The 26,160-nt window shown below is 39.2% G+C and overlaps 1 protein-coding gene across 1 annotated transcript in view; it reads left to right on the forward strand.

Moving 5' to 3' along the window:
* PUM3 (pumilio RNA binding family member 3) overlaps positions 1-16,122 on the forward strand; it is a 41,166-nt gene extending 25,044 nt beyond the window's left edge. Inside the window, exons 13-18 of the mRNA XM_015117807.3 lie at positions 224-304; positions 7,912-8,054; positions 8,696-8,918; positions 9,857-9,944; positions 12,368-12,458; positions 15,815-16,122. Of these exons, the coding sequence (XP_014973293.3) occupies positions 224-304; positions 7,912-8,054; positions 8,696-8,918; positions 9,857-9,944; positions 12,368-12,458; positions 15,815-15,947 (759 nt within the window). The 3' untranslated portion in view covers positions 15,948-16,122. The remainder of the gene's footprint in view (positions 1-223; positions 305-7,911; positions 8,055-8,695; positions 8,919-9,856; positions 9,945-12,367; positions 12,459-15,814) is intronic.
* The last annotated feature ends 10,038 nt before the right edge of the window (positions 16,123-26,160 follow it).

Here is a 26,160-nt window from a genome sequence, read left to right on the forward strand (position 1 = left end):
TATTTGGTAATGAATAATGTGCTTTAAAAAAAATCAACTTTACCTCTAGAATGAGGTCATGATAAGAGAGAAAGTTCATTAGAATGGCTTTTATTCATCTTGTTTATATTATCTTAGACAAGTTGTCAATGTAGGTAACCTTTATGAAGATATTCTGTGTGTGGAATAAGAGCGAAAATCTATGCACTTGTTTTTAACCTTTACTGTCTTCCAATTCTTGCAGGGCCAATACTCCCATTTGGTTTTACTGGCGGCATTTGATTGTATTGATGATACTAAGCTTGTGAAGCAGATAATCATATCAGTAAGTAATTCTGATGGTCTTGAATTTAAGTTACTTCGATAAACCAGTTGTGGATGTGTAAGCTTGATTTCACCATGCATGTGTAAAGACTTGCAGCTGTGCCTTCTATCAATATTTTTGCTTACTTTTAAGTTAATTATGTTTTATTTTGGAGGTTTTATTCCTGTATAAATCTCAACCTTGTAACTTGATATTAATACTGTTTTAAATATTTAAGACTGGTCAAATTAAGATTTAACACTTTAATTTGGATTAGGATAACATGGTACTTTAGACTATATGCAATTCTAAACTATGGAAAGTTAACAAAGTAATATTTAGATATGATCAGAAATTAGCATAGTAATTCCTCAGTTATTCCAGAACTCAAATACAAGCAGAGAATATCTGTGACCTATTAAATTCTCTCTCTCCCTGTGGAGAAATAATTACCTCTGCACAGTTACCCAGTTAATCATTACATCTGTGCTGGATTGAGCTGTTGGAGAAGAAAAATGTACAAGACTCACTCAGTTGTGATGCTTCTTAGAGCTTTTGTAGGGTCAAATTAAAAGTTATTACTAAAATTAAAACTCTAGCTTCCTTTTTACATTTCAGCAATTCCTTCTAGTCCAGTGTAATGACCATAAAGTGCTAATACATGAATGTAGTGTATTTGTCCCTAAACTTGCCTTCAGAAAAACTAATTGTCCTCTTAGGGGAAGTACTCCAAAGTCAAAATTGCATTCTAAACTATTTGTTTTCTTCATTCTGTATCAATAGTCTCTTTTTCTGATTCTACGATTGTCTTTTCTCTTCTTCTAATTTTAGTGTATGAGTGGTGTTGAGTATATGGTAGAGGTTGTAGCAGGGTGGGGATAAGAAGATACAAGCTTGATAGTAGTGACCAAACTTGGAAACGTCTTGAAAACCACATAATCTGTATAGATATAGGTTATTTGTCTGAAAATTACACAAGCCTTTCTGTTTGATATACATGAATGGGACCCTTAGAGAAATCTTAGTGATGACCAGTGGTACTTTCACATCTGCGAGAAAAAAGAATGTGGATGATTCAAAAAGAGAATTTACCTGTTGTCAGGTGGTGGTGCTATGGTCTGTCTTTGTAGCCCCTCGGGATCAGTAGAGCTGAGTGTAGTAGAAAAAGTATACCAGCTAGTGGAGGGGAAGATTGTTTTCTTAGATGCCAGCTGTAGGTCCCAGTGTGTGTGAATTTCTCATGCCCTTGCTGTCATTTTCCAACTTTACCCTTGACTATTTTAAGATTGTGATGACTTTCTTTGGGATAGGATTGTGGGAAGAAACAAGTTGGCAAGACTTCAACGTTACGAACTGAGTATTTTGACATGTTCCTTGTGACTTTATTACCCTTTTGACTCCAATCAGTAATGATTGTTTTTCATTCCTGTGACAGAGATGTGAGGCCATAGAATTGGCTAATGAATAAAGTCGTTTCACAGAAATGGAAACAGGCTGGGATATTGAAAGTTTGCTTTTGTTTAATATTTTCAGGACAACTAAAATTTGCATAACTGTTCCAAATGGATTTCAAGAGAAACCAAATTTCCTTCACGATTTGCCAGAATTGTCTGTTCATTTTTTTCCAAAGATGTATGCCACTTAAAGTTGCTGTTGAAACAGTTTTAATTCCTTATATCACTTTGATTCCCACAACTGCTTAACCCACATTCTTAATGACTTTATCATACTTAGGGCAGCTTTCCCTGAATGGCCTGATTTGCCGATCTCTTGTCTGTAACTGACAAATGTTCAACAGGTTCTGTGTATTATTAAACTGTGTAGCTTGTGATAAAATTCTGGAATGCTAATTGCCCATGAATTTTTCCCACCCCTCATCTACGACAAAAACAGTTGCAGTATGCAGTGCTTTTAAAAAATAAACAGGAAAGCTTAGTGTTGCTAAGCACTCTGTTCAGGGCACCCAGACTTCCCAAAAATGTCAGGTTGAAATCACAGCCTGGTCAGCTGAGCCTTTCACCTTTCAAAATGGATACGAGCTCTTTCTAACTACTTTACTTTCCTAAATAAACATAAAGTTTCATCCAGTTTACCTTTGTTGTCATTGATACGCAGGCGGTTTGACAGCAATGTTCGTTGGAAAGTAAATAAGTACACTAGCTAATTGCTGTTTGAGGGTGAATAAATATTGATGCATATTTTTAAAGGCATTGTCTTTAAAATATACAGAAAGGTATGAATAATACAGTGAACACCCAGCCTCCCACCACCTGGCATAAAATAGAACTTAACAAATACAGTTCAAATTTAAGCCCTTCGTGTACGCATCCCTGGTATCCTGTCATCGCCCCGTATCTACTATGATAAATTTGGCATTTATTATTCATATGCATTTCCTTATCCTTTCACTATATGTAGACATTTTTTATTTTGTAAAACATGTATCTAATTTTATTTCACATGTTTACAAGTTCTGTATAAATGATGTCTTACATGTATTCTTCTGCATCTTGCTTTTTTTTCTTTTGTCACGTTTGTGAGATTTAGCATCGGGTCAGCATGCCTTTTTTATAAAGGACCAGTTAATAATTATTTTAGCCTTTGTGGGGTATATATGGTCCTATCACGTATTCTTACTCATTTTGTTTTTGTTTTTTAAAACCCTTTTGAAATGTAAAAACCATTATTAGCTTGCAAGATGGACAAAAACAGGCTATAGGCTGGATTTGACCAATGTGCCATAGTTTACCCATCCACATTCTAAATCATTTCTTTTTCGCTGCCAAATAGTATTCTATTACATGTGACTATACTGCGATTTATTTTGTTTTTCTGGTGATGGATGTTTAGTTTGTTTACAATTTTAAAAACTAACTTTAATTCTTAATTTTTGCTAATCCACATCCATGAACATTCTTGTGTATGTCTCCTTGGGACATGTTAAGTTTCTCTAAGGCACTTAGCAGAATCTCTGGACTGCCAGTTTTGCTGCATGTGTTTATATAGAGAGTCATGTGTTCCTGTTTCCCACTCAGCCACTACAAAACCATTGCATTACGCAGTGCTTTTAAAAATAGCCAGGAAAGCTTAGTGTGTTGCTAAGCATTCCATTTAGAGTAACTAGATTTCCCAAAATGTCAAGTTGAAATCATAGCCCGATAATCACTGCTTGTTTTCTGTTAAGACTAAGCTCTAGTGTAATCACCAGATAGTGATCTTCTAGTCAGATGTGGTCTCTCCACCCACTCAACTACTGTAGTCTTTTTCTTTGCCATCCTTTCCTTGAGCAGTTAATCATGATCTCACCCAGGGCTCACAAACCTGCAAAACCTTCATTGACCAGATAGGTAAATGAGTGGCCAGGCCAGGTGTGAGACAAGGAGATGTGGGAGGGACTATAGGAAATGGCGAGAGCACACGCCCTCTCCAAGGTGGTGGGCGCCATTCAGCTCCAGTCCCTGGCAGTGTGAGCTCCATGGCAACAGATCTTCACATTTGTTTTCTTTTTAATTGAGGTAAACTACACATAACAAAATTTACCATGTTAACCATTTTGAAGTATACAGTTAAGTAGTATTAAATATGCTCATTGTTAGGCAATCTCCAGGACATTTTTTATTTTGCAGAACTGAACGAGGCGCTGTACCCACTAAACTAGACCTTCCAGTTTTTTTAGTGCAGCTGAAAAGGTAGACTTTTGCAAATAGTCACCCTGTTTTCAGAACAAAACACTCGGGAAGCTGCCTGATGATCTAACCTGCCCTCTATAGTTCTGTTAGCCATTAGTTAAATCTCTTAGTTTTAACTTTTTATTAACTGTCTTCCCTCTTCACTAGATTTTAGGTTCCATATAGTAGTCTGCATTTCTTTTTGTCCCCACAGCAAACTACCGTAAGAGTGGACACCACAGGCTCAGTCTTCAGCACCATGGATGGGTTGATTTGTACATTTCTAACCTCGACCAAAAATGCATACACATGTGTGCATCTTTTATTTTGACCTTTACCCTTCCTCTTTAAAAGAGCATTGGCAAAACAAGAGTGCCAAGGTATCTAGCTAGAGGTCAGCACAAGGCGGTCAGAACTGGCCAAAGATGTCTTCAGAAGGAAAGTCTTTGTAACTCCCATGCTTTCTTTGTTTACTTGCCTACTTTAGAGCTTAAGAAGAAATCACAATAAATGGGCCTTTGTGAATTTTCTGTAAGTTAACTCTTGTTAGGAGTAAGCTAAGCCAGAACCTTTCAAATTAAACAATTTTTGCTATTCTTTCTCTTGAGGGTGAAAACTCATGACTCAGCTAGCTTTATTAAATCTCCGTAGTTAAGGAGGATATACATATTGAGAGGTATGCTTTTCATATGAAATAATTATTTTGTGGCAGCTTTCACTTTGCAGTGTGACTTTTTCTGATTTGCTCCTAGTAATAGCCCATGTGTTAGGCAGGTCTATCATTTCCTTTTAAATATAAGGGTATTAATACGCAAAGAGGTTAATGGATTTGCCAAAGGCTACACAGCTTGAACTCAATACCCCAGAGACTAAATTCTGCACAAAATTAACTATGCCTTAGCTGTCTCTTTTTATACATGTTACTGGAATTGTTAGTACACACTGTGTGATAATCCAGAACTTCCCCATTTTCTCTGTAACCCAAGTTAAAGAGAAGTGAAGTGTATAAGTACTCTTTCAAAGATGTGTGTTTTTGATGGTAGGGGAAAGCTGGAATGAGGGTGATCTGGGGAAGGATTAAATGATACTACATTTTTTTTTTTCTGATCAATAAGGTGGGTTGAAAAATATTACATTTTGAAGTAAATGTTTTTTAGTTTTTTGTAAAATTGCTATTTATAAACATTGGCTTTCTTTTAAAAGCCTTAATTAAATATGAATTTAGATTCTGAATTCCTTAATCACAAACCAAAAGGGAGTAAAGTTCAATGAATTTGAGGACTGGTCTGAGTAGTTTTTAAGCACAGGTTTTATGCGTATCATGAAGTCCCAGTTTCTCACTTTATAAAACAATTTCTGCCCAAGCCATATGTGTCGGATTAGTCCCTAAGCGTGGAAGCTGTGGAGAAAGCTCGCTATATGGAGGAATACATTGCCAGCGTCATGCCTCCTCCCTATACCAAGGGAAAAAAATGTTAAATAAAAGTGAAGAGTAGCCATTATAGTTGTTCACTACATACAGTTTTTGTTTTTTCTCAAAAAAAAAAAACCATTTTTAACGGTGTTATATTTCAGAATCATTTTGTTAAGGGCCGCGAAGTTTTGTTTCAGTTTTTTTTTTTTTAACTGTAGAAATTGGCCCAGCCTATGTATTATTCTCACCTCTTTCTTTCAACAAATTAACAAAATATATAAGAAATTAAAGCGTTTGTCCTCTTTTATGAGTTGGTTAAAGCTTAATATAGGTACCTAAAGGTACAGTAAAGGCACACTCAAGTTACGCCATATTTGGGGCGCTAAACACTTCGTTATCAACAACACATAGATTGTCTGGGTGCGGTGGCTCATGCCTGTAATCCCAGCAGTTTGGGAGGCTGAGGTGGGTGGATCACCTAAGGTCAGGAGTTCGAGACCAGCCTGGCCAACATGGTGAAACCCCGTCTCTACTAAAAATACAAAAATTAGCTGAGTGTCATGATGCATCCTGTAGTCCCAGCTACTCCGGAGGCTGGGGCAGGAGAATTGCTTGAACCCAGGAGGCAGAGGTGGCAGTGAGCCAAGATCGCGCCACTGCACTCCAGCCTGGACAACAGTGAGATTCCGTCTCAAAAAAAAAAAACATAGATTAAATTCACATTGGAGCTTGTTTGCCTTGAAAGAGTTCCCTACCTTGTAACAAGTTCTGTGTATTTTGTGTGTGTGTGTTTTCCCATTTATTACTGAAATTTTATGTTCATTTTCCCTGGGTGCTTGAAATTATATATTCATTTTGAGGTGGTTAGACCTATTGAATTTTCAGTTCTCTGAAAACTTTTATGTTTTACATGGAAATCTTTATACTGTGATCTTAGACTTCAGAAGTAATTAGGAGAGCATAATGAGGATCAGACTGCTAGAAACAGGACGTAGTGGTCAGAAGATTATGTTAGATGATCAGTGCGCAGCTCTCAGTAGTGCTTGACTCCTAGTAAGCACTTAATGAGGGTTAGCTACTGTTATCAGAAGCATGCTATACTTTTGTGCAAAAAATGAGGGAAGGTTGGGATTTTAAAAAGAGAAACATGGTGTTTGGAACCTGGAGCAGCATCATCAGCTGTAGGATCATGACACAGCGAGATTCATGGTCCCATGGTTGATGGCTGACTTGATTTTGAGCTCGGTTCCTTACACTGAAATTGCTAATCTCATCATAATAAATAGGCCCTTTTAAGAAGAGCAGATCTGAATGTGTCCTCTCAGAGAGAATCCCTTTCCTTAAGAGGAGGTTTTATGTTTGAAAGAGACTGGATTTGGAGTTGGAGAACCAGGACACTGCCACTGTGAGTCCTCTGGCAGGTCCTCTCCTCTTTCTGGATGCCTCATCTGTAAACCTGGCCAGTTGGACAGAACTCTTTCCGAGGCCCAGCCAGTTCTAAAGAATATGGGGTGCTCAAACATGCATTGAATACTTGTAAAGTTTGTTACAAGAAATAGGAGTGTCAGAGGTGGGGAAACAAATTGATGACTCTTCTGTTGCATCTTCTCTATTAAGAATAAAGGAATTTTTAAAAATTTTCAAGTGACTTCTCTGTCTTTGAAAACATCAGATTTACACAGGAGTTTAGTTAGGGTGGGGATGACATTGCTTTTGTCCCTTAAATTCGAACAACTAGAAAAGGAGGTTACTGTTCTTGGGTATGTTGATTGGAAATGTCATACAGTGTAAATTTGTAACTGCTTAGTTGAGGCTTTCTGGATTTGGTTTCCCCTCCTCCTCTGTTTTTGTTTTTCATTGTGGTAGCTAAACAGCCTTCATTTGCCATGAATAAGCAACCTAACTTTAAAAGCCTTTATCCACTTGTTCGATTTAACAGAGTTTCTTTATCTCCTTTCACATACATCCCAGCAGGGAAATTCTAATAGAAATGTTCTTCATTCATGCCGATGCTACATTTAAATGCAGCTGCAAATTAACTGTCTCTACTCAGTGACCTCAGCAAGTGATGTCCCTCGTAATAGTGGCCCAAGAAATACTGGCCATAATGAATGAAGATAACACCTTTAAATATTTTTTAAGTCCTTGGGCTTGGTCAGTTAATATAAATGAGTTGTTCAGTAATGCTAGTCACAAAAGAGAATTGATTCTGTGTTCTAAGTGTAAATCTCTGTGTGCTTTAATGAGACAATTTCAGAACTAGCTCCACATTTTCCATGAAGTACGCTGGGAAAAATAGTTAAGTATGTCCTTCACCATTGAAATTCCAGGCATACTTTAAGACTGTAGATATCAATTCTTTTTGTTGTTGTTGTTTATAATTTTATAGGACATTGTGCTCACTTCGGCGGCACATACACTATAATTTTATAGGAAATTATCAGTTCCTTGTTTAGCACAGTAAATGACAAATATGGAAGGAAGGTCCTGTGGTACTTTTTTAAGAATGCAGATATTGATTCTTCTTTTTGTTTATAATGTTATAGGAAATTATCAGTTCGTTGCCTAGCATAGTAAATGACAAATATGGAAGGAAGGTCCTGTTGTACTTACTAAGCCCCAGAGATCCTGCACATACAGTACGAGAAATCATTGAAGTTCTGCAAAAAGGAGATGGAAATGCACACAGGTAAAAACAAGTAGAATGGCTTGACTTCTTTATTCCTCTGCTCTGGTTGTCTGCTAATGTTGAATAGTGCATGCGTCCAGAAATCCACTTACGCCTCTCTCTAAAATTGCTGAAAAGGTGAATTCCATTGTCACGCCTGTATTTTTGACAGATTCTTAAAGCTTTTATCTTGAAAAGGAAACAAAAGTGTCATGCCAAAAGAATACCTCTGAGCCCTTGGCACGTAGTAGGCATTCAGGTGTGTGGTTTGATTTTTGTTTTGCTTTCTTTTCAAAGCTACCGATACCACGTATTTGACTACCTAGAGTATGGTGTCCATACGGCAGTGTAAATGTGTTGTTTTGTGGGTATGTTGTTTGGTTTTTGGATTTTTTTTTTTTGGTATTACACAAGCCAGACTCCCTTTATTGAGCGCTTGTTCTGTGGCAGGCATTATTCAGATCGCGGGACAGAAATATTTTTAAAAACAGATAGAACACATACTCAAATCACTCACTGTCTACGTGCTTAACAGAAAGATAGACAATAATAATAGAGTGTGATACAGTCTGTGATAAGCTCTTAGAGGTTTTTGTGATAATAAGATCACATTTCCTTTGCGATTTATCTTACCCTAATACCCCATTCAACATATTCAACAGTAAGAAAGATACAGAGGTCCGCAGACGGGAGCTCCTAGAATCCATTTCTCCAGCTTTGTTAAGCTACCTGCAAGAACACGCCCGAGAAGTGGTGCTAGATAAGTCTGCGTGTGTGTTGGTGTCTGACATTCTGGGATCTGCCACCGGAGACGCTCAGCCTGCCATGAATGCCATCGCCAGCTTGGCAGCAACAGAACTGCATCCTGGTGGCAAGGACGGAGAGGTAATATGCCGTTAAAGGCCAGGCAGGAAAGCTGCAAAGGCCACAAAAACTTCATTTTTGGAGGATGCGGGGTGTCAGTAAGAAAACTGGGGAGGGAGATGCCTGTTGAATAACAACAAAGAACCTCCCACAGCAGCAATTACATTCATCTTTAATTTTCTCTAACCATCTGGGTCAAAGCCTGGCACTTGGGAATGTTTTGCAGACGTGTATTTGGTTATGAATGAAATCATTGCCAAGTGTTGAATGCCCAAGGTGCTTCTGACACCTGAGATTGGGGAAGAGAAGATTGGGGAAGAGAAGAGATCTTAGAGAAGCCCTGGCTCCTCCTGACCATATTAACAAAGGGGAAAGATGAATGCAGCTTGAAAGTTTCGCTATAAGGAGACTGAGCTGGTTGCCTCCCATACTTGCTAAGGAGAAACCCAAGTAACTGGGAACGATCGCTATTGCTCTTGAAAAGGAGTAAGGTTGAGCTGAAGAGATGCTTTCTTGAGCTGCTCATCAGATAATCCCCTTAGGTAGTCAGGTGTACTTAAACAGCATGCAGCATTGGGTTTTGATGTTTCTGCTCCAGTGTTCTGTCCTGTAGGTTTATTTGTGTCTGAGAATGGAATATTTCAGTCTAAGACATGATTGGCATTAAGATGAGCCTTGTGCTGCTACTGTTCAGAGCACATTTCATGAAGCTGAGACTAAAGTGCTGTGCAGTGGTTGTGTTATCTGACATAACCGTCTTTTGGTCTGGGGATTAGAAAAGATCTCTGGTCCCCCCAAGTATGATGGTTGCTCTAGATAAAGACCTCTTAAGCCTGTGGAACTTTAAAAGTGGCCGAGTCCTTATCAGTATGTGGTGACATAAATTGTATGTATTCATTCAAATGTATTTGCATGAATGAAAACAGCTTTTAAGATGGACTGTTCTTGACCCCTCATAGCTTCACATTGCAGAACATCCTGCAGGACATCTAGTTCTGAAGTGGTTAATAGAGCAAGATAAAAAGATGAAAGACAATGGGAGAGAAGGTAGGCTATGAAATTTGACCTTTTCTTGTATCTTATATGGAATTCCAGTAATTCCTGCCGTCCCTGAACTTTATACCGGCCATTTAGGCTCAAATGAAGTTTGTTGAGTGTTTAGAAATGATGTCTGTGAATAAGAAATGATTCAGTGGTTGCTGGTAATGCTTTTTCCCCTAGAACTTTGTGCCCGAGAACTCTTTAATTTTCTTTCTTTTTTCCACCCCCTCTCACTCTCTCTGTTCTCCTTCCTCTGCTGCTGCAGGCTTCTAACCTGGCTTGGTCAATGCCTTAAAATGCCATTCTAATGAGGATGGTGAGCGGGGCAGGGGGTCCCAATTGTTGAGTATCATTACCTCAGTAGAAAGGCATGATATTTATCTCTATGTTTGAAGAAAGAATAAGCAGAGGAAGATTATCCTCGTAAGAGAATTTTGGACTGGTGCCTGTTTATTTGGTATTGAAATACATGTGACCAAAGAGTAAGCCAGTCTTTGGCGCTTTCTGTTTTTTTGTAAGCCTTACAGCTGCTCTGTAGAAACTCAGCTCTCTAGAGAAGGACAGCATTAGCATTTGCATGCCATTCCCCTCTCAGTCCTGTCTCCAACCAGACCTTCACTTAGGAAATCCAAATTGCATCTGGTATTTAAACCACTGGAGAGATTTTTTTCCCCTAGTGAATTAAAAGAGTTTGGGCTTTTCATTACAATGACTGAAAAAAAAGTGACAGATCGTGAATTCATGTCTTACGGCAAGTGGCAGCTCTAATGGCTAGTGAGGCAATCATTATAGCAGTAGAGCTGTCTCTTCTCGCTTTACCTTTAAGAATGGGGACCTGGGGCTATTTTTCACTGAAAATGTTTTTTTGTAAAAGAGAAGCCTTGTGATGAATATTAAAGAGAAAGATAACATATGGAATCATCTTTTTCATTATTAAAAAGTCAATGTATAGTTGAGTTTATGCCAGAAAAGTAGTCTGGCTTAACGTCCAGTGGTTTTTATCCCTCTTAATTAAAATGTGCTGAGAACCCTAAAATCTGCCTGTTTGGGTCTGATGTGTTTGTCTTGTCATATTCCTATAGCACCAAATAAGTTGGTCCTCCTGCATGTCTAGCTGTTTAGATTCTCTTTTACTGTATAGTCTTAAAACGTAGTAATTTTCAAAACAATGACTTGATCAGGGTCTGGTGGAGCTTGCCTCCTCTGTGCTCAGAGTCAGTCATCTAAGGCTGCTCGGTTTGTGGCTGGAGTGTCCACTTTTCGGAATAACTCAATCACATGGCTGGCAAGTGAGTACTGACTGTTGACTGGAGATCAACAGCTTCAGTTTCCCTTCCTAGGCTGCTTGGGCTCCTGCACGAGATAGTGGTTGCTTTTTTAAGAGTGTGCATCCTGAGAGAACACAGTAAATGCCTGGCACTTCCATGATTTATCCTTAGCAGTCATTTAATGCCACTTTCATCATACTATTTTGGTCAAGTCGATCACAGAGGCCCCTCGTGATTCAAAAGAAGACATGGATTCCCCCTGTAGATGGGGGAGTGGCTGCATTCTAGAAGAGCACACAGGACAGGAGATATTACTGTTGTCAGCTTTGGAAAACAGTTTGCCTCACTAGGTGAACTCTGTCCCTCTTTAGCAGGTACCATGAAAGGCTGAGTAGCCATAGGCCTCTTGACGTTTAAAGAGTCCTTACATTTAGGTATCTGAATGAATTATGTAGTACGTGCTACCTGACTATGATGTTTGCCGTCAAGATAGGTTGTCCCTACCTCCATCTACACTAAATCTTAGCTATCAGAATTTCTCCTGTGTCCAAGCATTAATTGCACAGTGAAAAAGATAATACCAATACCTTGGGAATCAGAAGTACCAGAATAACAGGAGACAAATGGTATTTTTGGTTTGTGAGTATGTAAGTGTTGTAAAGAGAAATGCCAAGTGTAAGCTAGAACAATCATATCATTTATCAACCACTGTTGAACACGTGAACACTGTGTTATGTTCATGGCACCTTCTGAGTGAAGCATTTCTCCATGAGGAAGAACTTGATTTCAACCAACCATGAGGTGCTACTGTGAAACATTTATTTACTGAATAGCTTTCAGGTCAAAGTTAAATCGTTAAATAGTACAAAGAAATGCAGACATAACTCAGTGAGTGTTTTATTAGAATTCATTGTTTATCTTGAGTAATTACTGCTAAACATAGCCTAGGTTTTGGATCAGAGTTAAAAGAAATCGCTCTTTTGAAAATGCATTAGATAAACCTGCACTGGAATTTTTAGTGTTAAAAGGGAGACTGGGTGAAAGCTACTTTTATTAGCTTTTTTATTTAAAAATATTTGCACGTTTGAGGGCAGTAGAGAATGGGTTGGGGAGTATAAATCTTATTATATGATGTTCACTAAGCTTCAGTATATTTTACAGGTTGTTTTGCAAAAACTCTTGTAGAGCATGTTGGTATGAAGAACCTGAAATCCTGGGCTAGTGTAAATCGAGGTGCCATTATTCTTTCTAGGTATGTATATCGTGTGCCCTTCTATGAGCAGGGCCTGGTCATGCAGAAGACATACTTCCTTCACATTGATTTATCAGTTCTAATATTTGTTCTCAGTAGTCTAGTATTACTTCCAGTCAGTCATGGTCTAGACAAGCATACCAAATATTAGAAAGCAAATGTAACTCTTTCAGTCAGTCGTTAGAATTTTTTTTTTTTTCTTTTTTTTTTTTTGAGACTCCATCTCACTCTGTCACCCAGGCTGGACTACAATGTCACAATCTCAGCTCACTGCAGCCTCAACCTCCTGGGCTCAAGTTTTCCTCCCACCTCAGCCTCCTGTGTAGCTGAGACTACAGGCGCATGCCACCACACCCAGCTTTTTTTTTATTTTTTTATTTTTTGTAGAGATGGGGGTCTCCCCATGTTGCCTGGGCTGATCTCAGACTCTTAGGCTCAAGCAATCCTCCCATCTTCATCTTCCAAAGTGCTGGGATTACAGGCATGAGCCATTGTGCCTGGCCCTTAGGATTTTTTAACTACCATCTTTTTGACAAATTATAACATTCACAAGATATCAGGTGGCTTCACCATGTTTATGGTTTTGACAAAAACATAATTGTTTTTTTTTTTTTTTGAGACGGAGTCTCGCACTGTCGCCCAGGCTGGAGTGCAGTGGTGCGATCTCGGCTCACTACAAGCTCTGCCTCCTGAGTTCATGCCATTCTCTTGCCTCAGCCTCCCAAGTAGCTGGCACTGCAGGTGCCCGCCACTATGCCCGGCTAATTTTTTGTATTTTTAGTAGAGACGTGGTTTCACTGTGTTAGCCAGGATGGTCTCAGTCTCCTGACCTTGTGATCCGCCCACCTTGGCCTCCCAAAGTGCTGGGATTACTGGCGTGAGCCACCGCGCCCAGCTTGTATTTTTTTTAATGAATAACTTATGTCCCTGTGAAAACTGTGACAATGTTGATTCTTAAGTCATGCCTAATTCTACATGTAATTTCCTTCATTGTTTTAAAAGATTCTAAAAGGATTGGAAGAGCATTTGCTACTGAAGTCTGTATGCTAATTGTTGATATCTGACTTAAAATGAGAAAAAAACAGTGATGAACTGTGGCCTGTTTTGTATTATTCTCTGAACTTAGTTGAGTTTATCAGTCCACAAGTCATTGAAATTTTCCAAACATTCTATGTGCAGATGAAAACCTTCTGTTAAGAGCATTCATTTAAAAAAAGATTTGTATGTTGCCTTGAAGCAATTACTGTTGATTTTTCCCCTGCTGTGTTATTAAGGTTTGGGAAAACAGATACCAACTCTAGTTTGAATTTCTCAAGATATTTCACTTGCAACATGCTATGCAACCTAATTTATATTGTTTGCAAGTGTTATTTTAAATGTTTCTTCAACATATACCTGATCTGGTACACATATACTCACAAACACACGTAGGAGCATTCGTATCTTCAGGTATGTCAGTGTCTCCCAATATGTAAGTGTTACAGATCCTTTTGTTCATTTCTGCTTAAAATTAGTTAATTTTCCAGTTGATGTCAAATGGTCAGAATTCATTAGCTGATACATGAACTTTTTTGTTACAAATTCTTTTACCAGGCATTTGGAGTATTAACATCTACTGACACATTCTTTCTTTACACTCAATTAACTGGAAATTTCAGCAATGCCATGAAATTAATTTATAAAGGATGTTCATCAATCAGAACTCCCATTAGGTGGATTTCAAACATAGGAAGGATACTATAGGTTTATTATGGAGCACTACTTAGAATTGGAACAGGAGCACAGGAAATATTTGAAGGTCTAAAGGGAAGTTGAGCTATATGTAACAATAATACAAAAAATTGTTTTTGTAAATTTTAGGTGAAAAGAAAATCAGCCTTGTATGTTGGCTGAAAAGTAATTCAGAGAAGCAAAATTCTCTATCATTTGGGAGTATTGGCTCTCGACAGACTGCCTGGGTTCCAGCTTAGTGCATAGCCTTGGGAAAATTCAGCTTTCCTGGGCCTTAATTTTCTTGGTGGCAAAAAAATGAGATTAATCATAACCCTATGGTTGTTATGAAAACTAGATTGGAATGATGCATATAAAATGCCTAGTATTATGTCTAATATGTGGCATATGCTTAGTAAGCAATAACTATTATGTGTTATATAACTGTGTGTTTAGCCAAGATGCATGAAATTAAAACACCTAGTGAGTCACGAATTCATTACAAGGGAACCTTACTTTTTAGCATCATAGGTGGCAAGCTGAATCTGTTGCTTGTCTTCCAGAAGCAGTAGAATACTGCTTGGTACTGATCATTTATCCTCCTCTTTATTGACATAATGGAAGTTATTGGGACCAGGGACTTTGGAAAATACCAAGTACCTCATTTCTAGAATGTGTTTCAGAGGTCCGTATTTACATATGGTCCTGAAAAAGAAGAGAACAGGAAATTCAGGCCTGGTGCTCTGCGGTCAGAGCTGTACGTCCTATTCACAGAGAAATGGGCCCGCTGTTACCAGCGTCTAGGGCTCCCTTCACTTTTGATAGGGTACTCGGGCGGGGTTTCGGAAAGCAGAGGCCGGGGTTATTTTGTTGAATAGCTAACATTTATTGAGTGCTTACTAAGTGTCAGGCTCTGGCTGGGAGCTTTAGATACAAGGCCATTTGAACCTCAGAAAACAACTCTGTGAGGTAGAAGGTGGACTCTGTTGTGAATCCCATTCTACAATTTGGGAAACTGAGTCTTAAGAGAATTTAAATAGCGTGCTCTTGGTTGTACAGTTACTGAGTGGTAGAGGCAGGTTTCACACCCAAGCAGTGAAGCTCCACAGTGAAGCTCTTCGCCCCTTCACTAAACGTTAGTGCTGTGGAGTTCAGTGAGAAGGCTGCTAAGTCTGACCTCTCTGTGCCTCTCTTCACACATTTTCATTCAGCCATGTGGTGGGCCTTTTTTGGCTGGCTGCTCTATAAATGTAGCATCATGAAATAAATAAAATACGGTCCCTGCTCTTGAGCTTATAATCCTGAGATGGGGAAGGGAAGATAGAATACATGTAGAATCATTTTAAGACAGATGTAAGTAAGTCCTAAGATAATGTGAAGGTAGAGCCAACTCTGTATGGAATGCTGTTGGTCCTGCAAATGTCTTTGCTTGGGTGACTCCACCAGCAAGATTCTAAAACATTTTTTTCCATGGCTTTATAATATAAGCTACTGGTCCTCATCATTCATCCTTTGAATGAAAAATAATGTGTATATAGTTACAAGGCTTGTCTCACAGTTAACCAAGTCTTTTATACTATTGGTACAGGTAGTATTGGAGATGATGTAGGAGTTCGTATGAAATTTAATTTTTTTCCTCTCTTCAGTCTTCTTCAGAGTTGTGACCTAGAAGTTGCAAACAAAGTCAAAGCTGCACTGAAAAGCTTGATTCCTACATTGGAAAAAAACAAAAGCACCAGCAAAGGAATAGAAACTCTACTTGAAAAACTGAGCACATAGGTGGAAAGAGTTAAAAGCAAGATGGAATCATTTTTTTCTGTTCTCTGTTTCCCAATGCAGAAAAGAAGGGGTAGGATCCACCATACTGGTAATTGGGGTGCTCTGTATATGTGTTTCTTCTTTGTATACGAATCTATTTATATAAATTGTTTTTTAAAATGGTCTTTTTCAAAAATCTCAGCTGTCTCCTCTGTTACATCGAGTAGTAAGCATATCAATGTGTGAGGCAATTAATGTGGAAGGTTTACCAATCATATGTGGTGGGACCAACCAAATATATAAAGTGTAATTGAACGAGTTGATTCAGGGGAGAAGACATCTTCAGTGAGCATAGTCTCAGAAGGCTTCCTGGAGAAGGTGGGACTTGAAAAGACTTTCATCTTGTCAAAGGAAGGCAGGATATGGAAAAGAAGAGCCAGGGGGAGTCGTGGGCACAGTAAAGTGGAATTTAATGAGTACCGGGGGAGCGAGGGGTCCACAGCTGCCTTCCTAGCTGTCTTATGGATTAGGTTCCATGCTAGATTTTGTTTGAAAGCCACTCAGGTAAGTTAAGCTCATAGGAGGAAATGTGCTACTGGAATTTTCTGGTCTATCATGGTGAGAATGGACTCACTCCTCTCCATGCGCTAGGTATTCCACGTCCATGGTTCTGCTGCCTTCCCTACTGCTTCCTGTTCTTCCAGATACTTGGTGCTATCTCTCACCCACTGTGGCTTCTCCTCTGTTTACTTTGTTCCTGTGAGTTTATACAATTTTATTTTTCCAGTCTTATCTTACTGTTTCTGAAAGGAACAGAGATAAACTCAACAATGCACCATTTTTAAGCAGAAATCCACAAATGGCTTTAAACAGATTGAAAACAACCTACCTGGCTTCATGGTGGTCTTCTTTTCCATGGATGAACTTAGCAGATCTGAGAATGTCTTTTATTTGAAAATTCAGCTTATTGTATTTTCAGTTTGCATCAAACCCTGCTTTTCCTAGGAATCAGCTGTTGTTAGAAGGAAGGAGAACCCCATTTTCCCTTGAAGTCTGGTGTAATAAGTATTTGCATAACAGAATAAAGGCCCCTTAGAGGAAATGGCTTCCTACCTGAACAAACTCAAAGGACTGGCTCTTGAAACATGAGATGGCACTTCTGTTTCTATTTCAGTGAAAATCTGAAAAAGTTACATATTAGTTTTAGCAGATTAATCACTTTTAAGATTAAGTCTGGCAAATTTATGGATATATGTATTTAGAATAATGGTTAAGAGAACACAAGATCACAAAGTAGCAGCAGTTAGTATGGAGCCCGTAATCAAACTATTTCTAGGCCAAAATTAATGACCTAAACAAGCATAAAAGTTTGAGATTTGAGCTCTTGTCTTACCTTTTGATAGTGCTTAACCTAAGGAAACTAAGTTTATGATCGTCCTCATCTTTTCTGAACCTAAAAACACCGCCACCAAAGTGCCCCAAGTCTCCTTACTTCCCCAAATGCGTTAGTAAATTTTTTTAATGAATGGCCTTAACCAAGAGATATGGTATGCTCTTTGGATTGAGTGTCTTTTATGAATAGTAACTAAATGGCTGCTCTGCATTCCAGAGTGTGCAGACAGACACTGGTTGCTATGTATGTTTGTACCCATGACAGTGCCCTGGATGATACCACAGATAACACCCTGTAAAAGAACGGTGTTTGGAATATTTTTCATCAAAATGTTTTATCCAGTTTTTAAACATGGGCTCATGCCCATGGCTGAATGTAAGTGGACACATAGAGCTGCAAAATTGTGGGAATGAGACATTTTGGTCTATGCGCTCTTGTTGTTAGGGAGTTAATTGTACCTTGGGAGGAAATGATTAGCTCTTCGTTGTGCTTGATATGTGATAACTACTTGAGGGAAAGGTGAGAGGAGTCTGGTAAGGTCATGGGAATCATCTGACTTTAAGCTCCTGATGACTATAATTAAACATAATTACTAATTTAGATATCTTAAAATGACTTCCAGATGCTTGACAACAGACTTTCCTTTTAGATGAAAATCCTCTTGCATTTAAAACTTAGGTTCTTACTGGTATATCTACCAGTAAGCACGTACTGACTTGATGTTATCACATTTAGCAGTAGGCAGTGATAGAAAAACTCTGAATCTTAAAGACCTGTAATAGCAGGAATATCCTTTTGAAGAAACAGACAAGACATGGGTTCGGTTGTTCTTACCAGATCAATTATTTGGCCCCATTGTATTACTCGATATCTGAGTCTAGTTCTAAATATCTGTTGGAATCTGCTCTTTTGGTGATAATACCCTGCCTGGCACCTTTCTGGAGGTTCCCCTCCTCCTACATTTCAGTCGCCTTTTTGGTTGGAGTGGAATTATGATTTGCCTCGACCAGTGGCATGTGACTCTGGCCTCTGAACCACAACACTCTCTTGGCCACCGTGATTAATTAATGAAGTATACGTGTCCCATAGTAAGTTGAAGAGCATTCTGAATTTGTATCACTTTGCTTCATCATTTTGACTTTTGCACAGGTGAAAAGTCGTAAGTAGGCCAGGTACAGTGGCTCACACCTGTAATCCCAGCACTTTGGGAGCCCGAGGTGGGCGGATCATTTGAGGTCAGGAGTTCAAAACCAATCTGGCGAACACAGTGAAACCCCATCTCTACCAAAAATACAAAAATTAGCTGGGCATGGTGGCAAGCACCCATAGTCTCAGCTACTCAGGAGACTGAGGCAGGAGAATCGCTTGAACCTGGGAGGTGGAGGTTGCAGTGAGCTGAGATCGCGCCCCTGCACTTCAGCCTGGGTGACAGAACGAGACTCTGTCTCAGAAGAAAACAAAATCGTAAGTTGATCTATTATAAATCAGGGACAGTCTGTACTCTTAATACTAAGAGTAGCACCATATCAGGATCTGGCATGAGACTGAAACCAGAGCACTTACAGTTCTCTGGCTAAAACACTGTTGAATGTACTAACATCAAGTCAGTTTCTGGAAGAAAAATGTGAAAGATGCTCTCCCTTATTCTGGAATCTCAAACTTAGACTATCACCTGGGCTGCCTGCCTGCGTGTTACTGTATTTCATCAATTCTACATTTTTATTTTGCGTTTAACAAATCTTTCAGGACATCACTTACAGTCAGTGGCATATTCACATGACCGTTGATAGGCAGCTTTTTTTCTGAGTGATAAAATAGTGTTACGTCTTAGAGGCAAAGTGTTACAGTTGGTAAAATACAGTTCCATCTTTTCCTCTCTCAAATGTTTCTCAGTCTCCACAAGCCTGGTTTGCTTTTCTGTAGTAGCTTTTCACCCCTCAAAAGTTTTCTTTATTGCTGGACCCTCCGACAGATGATCAGCATTAGGATGAGGTGTTTTCTGCCACATAGGTCACACCCTTTTGGAAAATGAAAATCAGGTAAAATTAAAGGCAATATAAAATAGTGGCTGGGAGCACAGGCCTGGAACCACATTTTGAAGCCTGGCTCTGTAGCTGGATGATCTTTGTAAGTTACATACCCGCTCTGCTTCATTTTCATCATTTTTAAAATGAAGATAATCACACTTCGCTGTGTCTTTGTGAGGGTTAGGTTCCCCTCCTTTTACGAGTTTTTTCCCGTAAAACATTTCAGCAGCTTCTGCCCCTACACATAGTTACAGTTACATTTTTAAACATATATTTGCTAAGAAGTCACATAAGAATACCCACAAATTCATTACCACTTTAAAATATATTATTTACAATTTTGAACATCAGCACTATACATTTGAAAAGTAGTCAAAACATGAGCCTTCATTCCCTTGGCAGCTGGTGCTTGGGCTAAAGTTGGGTTTGCAGGCTCCTTGTAATCATTTCTGCCAATATAGATTAGGAAGCAAAAGGTGAAAGTACTTAAACCAAAATGGGGCTGCTTTTAAAATACAAATAACCCTGGTTGAATAGCACCGCTAGCTGTCATTAACGCCTTCCTGTGAAGTCTATCAACTTGCCGAGGTAGATGGCAGAGAGTTAGGTTAACAAGGGAGTTTGTTTCTTGGGGCAGGAGAAAGGGGTGAACTGAACTCACACCCCTATTAGGTGGAGGTACAGCAGAGAAGTGGGGGCTTCAAGTTGTTTGCTGGTCTTGGCATCCAGAGATGAAATCTGGGTCAGCGCCAAGGGACAAAGTGGATTAACTCCAGGTGATCGTTTTGTGGAGGAACTAGCCTTTGACTTGTTTGGGGCAACTTGGACATGATTTGGCTTCTGTCACTTGCTAGGCAGGTGATCATGGTCCTCAGTTTCCCCATCTATGAAACAAAACCACCTGCTTTGTGCGCCCTCAATTTGCCAAGGGTTTTTTAAACCATAAGCTTCTCTACAATGTGAGGGGTTGTTGAGAGCAGCACCACAGTGAAAGCCCTTGGTGTTTGTTATCAGAAGATCTGGCTTTGCACATTGACCCTGGTTTTGACCAGGAATGTGGGCAAGTCACAATCTTTAGGAACCTCTATTTTCTTATCTGTGAAAATAGGGATGATACCTGCACATCTCAGGAGGCTGGGGTCAGAATCAAATAAGACCATATGTGAAGATGCCTTATAAAAACATTGTGTTTATGACTCCCCAGATAGATCCAAATATTCCTTGCCTTTTTTGGTTCTCAAGTCACAGGGTTGTAGTTTACAGATTATAAAGAAAAAAAATAAAAAAACAGACAAAAACAAAAAAGCTCTACTACCATTAAGTAAAATTATCCAAAGCCTAGAAATAAAGCAAAAAGATTTGTCCCATTTAAAGACATGCTACGGCATGGTCTGCAAAACAACAGGGCTGTTTGACTTTCTGGAGGGGGGTGATTTTGTTTGACTTGCTCTTCTGTTAGGGCCCAGACTCTGGGAAGGAGGATAATGCTGAGCAGAATATCAGTAAATTGCAAATGATTTCTGCCCAATAGTAGAGACAACACCAGAAATTACAGTATTGCCCTATTCATTACCTGGTGTTAATCTAACTGCAATCTTATTCCAGTAGACTTTTCTTGAAATGGACATACAGAAAAATGTACATATATAACACAGTCCACCGTATCCTCCTTTGAACTAGTTTTACCTGCTTGTTTTCTCATGAATGAGTTACGTAAATATTTGACATATATTTTTGTGAGAACCGTGTTTTTAATATTCTGACATCACAAAGTAGCCATTTGTTTATTTCACTTTAGAGGTAATGGTTATTTTGCCGCCTTTTTGTACAACTGATATGGTTTGGCTTTGTGTCCCCACCCACATCTCAGCTCAAATTGTAATCCTCACGTGTGGAGTAGGGTAGCTGTGGTCCCCACGTGTTGAAGGAGGGATTGGATCATGGGGGTGGTTTCCCCCATGCTGTTACAATAGTGAGTGAATTCTCATGAGATCTGATGGTTTTATAAGCAGCTCTTCCCCTTTTGCTTTCTCCTCTCTCTCCTACCGCTGTGTAAGACATGCCTACTTCCCCTTCTGCCATGATTATAAGTTTCCTGAGGCCTCCCGAGCCATGCAGAACTGTGAGTCAAACCTCTTTCCTTTATAAATCACCTAGTCTCAGGTATTGTCTTTACAGCAGTGTGAAAACGGACTAATACAAAACAAAACCTAAGAGAGATATTCACTTCTTTTAAAAGTTGGCCCGTTGATGCCCATTTCCCAAGTAGAAGAACAAACTGTTTCCAGTTACCATTTATTGTCAGCTGTGGTCATGATGTGACTATTCTGTGGAAACGATTCTGTTACATTCAGATTGCATTTTAGGTTTCTTTTGTTTTAAAGAAAGCTTTAGAGATTTATAATTTTAGTTACTGAATAACATTAAGCCTTCTTACCAGTTTGAGATTTTTAAGTGAAATTTTATAATTGAGGAAAGCATGGGACTGATGGAAGAATTTTTCCTTTCTAATTAGAAGACCTAAATGAAGTAATTTTGCCCACTAACAACTTATTTGAGAATTGTTTGAATCAAGGAAAGCTGTGAAAGAAAAAGCAACCCGATGAGAAAGTTGAGTGTAAGACCTAGGTGGGCAAAAATCAGTGATACTTCCATGAAAATGAGCATCAAGTTAAAATATCTCTGGAGAGATTTCGTAAGGCAAAGTTTTGCCAGGACCAGAAGCATAGTCAGAAAAAAAAATGAAATTCCAGCAAGTGAGGAGGATTAAATTTGCAGCCCATATTTAAGTCAGTCAGCAATCAAAATCAAAGATGGAAAAGAAAATAGCCATGTGCCTATGTGTAATATTTCATTGCATGTTGGTTTCCTTTTTTTATACAAGAAGGTGGCTTCTCTCTATACACAACTTATACATTTTATGTCCCTGTGACCCAAGGGATTGTTGCTTTTTCCCTGTCAGTGGTACAAATGCTACCCACTGATTCCATTCTCTGCCTCTTGCCTTCCCTGGGGTGTGCCAGGGACTTGGCTAGTGATGCAGGGTAAAACAAGGGGAGAAAGAACAACAGCAGTTCAGGGGAATAACCTCTAGTTACTTAAGCTGAGCGAGTACCCACCCCTTCTCTACTAGGGCTGCAGCTGGGGAGACATTTTCTGACTTTTCCCATAGAAATGAATAATACCTTGTGGTTTGATTCTATCATATACTACAAATACTACATTTGGGAAAAGGCAAGAGACAGCTCAATAAAAGGCTTTTGAAGGCTGGCCTAGAAATCAAAGGATTATTATGGTATAGTGAAAAGATCTGTGGATAGATAACAGTTGTGGTCCCCACCCTGCCAGTAACCAGGTGATGACCTAGGCTGAGTTATTTAGTCTTCCTGGGTCTTTGTTCTCTCAGCCATAAGAAGAGGGGCTTAGAATACATCAGGTGATTTTTAGATAGGTTCCTTGAGGCCCCAGGGCACCCCAAGATATATATATACACATACATATACATATATATACACACACACACTCATATACATATATATATACTTTGTGTCCTTCAAGTTGATACTCATTATTAACCATCACACTAACCATGGGAGGAATTTAGTATATATATATATATACACACACACACACACACACACACGTATATATACATATACACACATATATATGTATATACATATATACGTATATATACATATACACACATATACGTATATATATGTGTGTATATATATACGTGTGTGTATATATATAAAGGGGAGTTTATTAAATATTAACTCACATGATCACAAGGTCGCACAATAGGCCATCTGTAGCCTGAGGAGCAAGGAGAGGCAGTCTGAGTCACAAAACTGAAGAAATTGGAGTCCAATGTTAAGGGCAGGAAGCATCCAGCACAGGAGAAAGATACAGTCTGGGAAGCTAGGCCAGAGTCTCCTTTAACATTTTTCTGCCTGCTTATATTCTAGCTGTGCTGACAGCTGATTAAATTGTGCCCACTCAGATTAAGGGTGGGTTTGCCTTTCTTAGCCCACTGACTCAAATGTTAATCTCCTTTGACAACACCCTCACAGACACACACAGGATCAATACTTTGTATCCTTCAATCAAGTTGATACTCATTATTAACCATCACACTAACTATGGGAGGAATTTAGTTTGTAGTTTAGCTTTAAAGCAAGGATGATAATAGTCCCTCCCTAAAACAGCCCCCTCCTCCTTATTCAGGGACTGAAACTGTCTGTGTAAAATGAATGAAAGGCCGTAAGATTAGGATTATGGAAGGGGCCTGAATTCTGCTAAAACGTAGGTGTACTTTCTATAACTCCTCACTGCTCAGCAGTTATGTGGTCAGAGGTCACACAAGGTTTGTGACTTCCCCAAGTGCTCCAGTAGATAACATCACTATTGTAGAACCTAAGAGTGGTCGTTTGAGATGTTTTTCAGATTTTTACATCCTGGCAATTAACTGACCCCACCTGGACCCATGAAACATGACTCAACCAGTCATGTGGCCTCCACCCCGAGATGGACTCAACACACAAGGGCCATTTCCCACATGATTTCATCCCCAACCAATCAGCAGCACCCATTCCCTAGCCCCTTGCCCGTCAAATTATCTATAAAACCCTAGCCTCCAAATTCTCAGGGAGACTGATTTGAGTAATAACTCCAGTCCTTCCTCTTGGCCGGCTTTGCATTAATTAAACTCCTTCTTTACTGCAATAATGCTCTCTCAGTGAATTGGATTTATCTGTGCAGGAGGAAGACTAACTCATTGGGAGATTACACTATGGGCAAGAACAGATGGGACTTTTGACCTACTACCACCTGGTCTCCAGCCAGAGCAGCCACACTTGTATCTGTTCAATGTGTTCAGATTCAGAGTGAGATTTCTTTTTGTAACAGGGTTCTGCCATTAATAACAAACAAACCAAAGTTGGAAGACCACTGATAAATGTCATCTCTAGTATTTCTTCTACAGTTGGTGATTGCTTGATTGCAGTGATCTGCATTGTATCCTCCATGCTACAGGCAAGCAGTGCTGGGAAAGGAAGCGTTAGGCTGGAGGTAGATTTCTCATGAAGCCAATGAGGCTTAAGTATCACTGCCCCTCACTTCCTGGGCATTCCAAAGCCCACTACCTAATTGTGTATTCACAATTTAATGGTTTTTTTCTTAATAGGGGATCCTAAGTTGTACAAGCCTCAGGTCCCATGAGCCCTGGATTCTCCCTAGCGTTAGCCCCAATGCTTAATGTGCAGACACCACTGCAGACCTGTCCTAAGTGACCTGAAAACATAGTCTTAGAACATATCAGCCATTTGGAGTGGGGTGGGAGTTGCTTTGCAAGCTCAACCTAATCAAATGATGGCAAAACCAGTGTTATATTATTCCTGCTAATGAGGAACACATATAAAATGTCATTTATTACTCATTTTTCATCTCCACCAAAACTTTTTATCAGAGTAGCATATCTTAGAAGCTAAGAATGCATGCTTTGCAGATAAACCACCTAGGTTGAAATTCTGCTTTATCACTTCCTAGTTATGTGACATCAAGCACATTAACCAATCTCCAAAAACCCGTTTGTTTGTTTTCTGTTTGTTTTTTTACTCGACAAGATGAGAAAAACAATTCCACATAGAGTTATGAAGGTTAAATAAGATACTGTCATAAGGAATTTAACACAATACCTGGACATATTAGCACTTAAGTTTTAATTTTCTTTATTACCGCTGTTGAGTAATTATTTAAGGCAGAAACAACTAGATTACTGTCTTAGCACCTCAGTAATAGAACCTTAATTTTTAGTGGGTGGTCATGTGCCCAGCTAAAAGATAACATTTTCTAGTTTTCTTCACAGAAAAGTTTTTGTGCCAATGAGATCTAAGAGGACAAGAAATCCTCTCAGACAGGAACTCACGTGAAAGAAGAGTGAGTGCTCTTCTCTAGGTTTTTCTCCATCCTTCTCCTTTGAGCTTGGATATGATGGCTGGAACTCCAGCAGCCATATCATATCATGTGGACAAGGTTTGTGCCTTAGGAGTGAAGGAATGGTGAGCAGAGAGTGCAGGTCCCAACTTCATGGAATTGGTATACTAGCCTTGCACTGCCTACCTCTCAAATTCTTTTATGGCAGTGCTTCTTAAATCACCTGGAGGGCTTATTAAAACAGATTTCTGTGCCATACCCCATGGTTTCTATTTTAGTAGGTCTGGTTTGGAGCCCAAGAGTTTACATTTCTAACTCCCCAGGTCATTTGGATCATCCTGGTTCAAGGACCATATTTTGAAAGCCAATGTTTTATGTGTTAGAGAAATAAACTTTTGTTTAAGCTACTGCTATTTTGTGCTGTTCTGTTATTAAAGATGAATTTAATACATTATTTAAAATTTGTAACTCTTGTAACTCATTTTGCCACCCAAAATGAAGCCGAAAGGGTGAACTGAAAATTGAATTGTCGCCCTCTGAACCATTCATTTATCAAATGAGTACTGAGCACCTAGGATATGCTAGGCATTTACGAAAATAACCAAGACATGGACCATGGTTTAACAGCGATTACTGCCTAGCTGATACCCACGTGGAATACTCAGTTGAGTCAGATTCCTAATAACCAATGTCTGCAAGGGAGTGTTGAAGTAAGCCAATGATTTTTCATCTGTCAATTATTCTGGAAATGGGCATGGTCCTTAGGGACCATCAAATGCAGTCGTAATCGACCCCACCTTCACATTGGAATCACCTGAGGAGCTTTAAAATCCTTATGCCTGGGCCCCACCTCCAAGGATTCTTATTTAATTGGTTT

This window comes from Macaca mulatta, chromosome 15 (assembly GCF_049350105.2).
Source record: "Macaca mulatta isolate MMU2019108-1 chromosome 15, T2T-MMU8v2.0, whole genome shotgun sequence".
NCBI lineage: Eukaryota > Metazoa > Chordata > Mammalia > Primates > Cercopithecidae > Macaca > Macaca mulatta.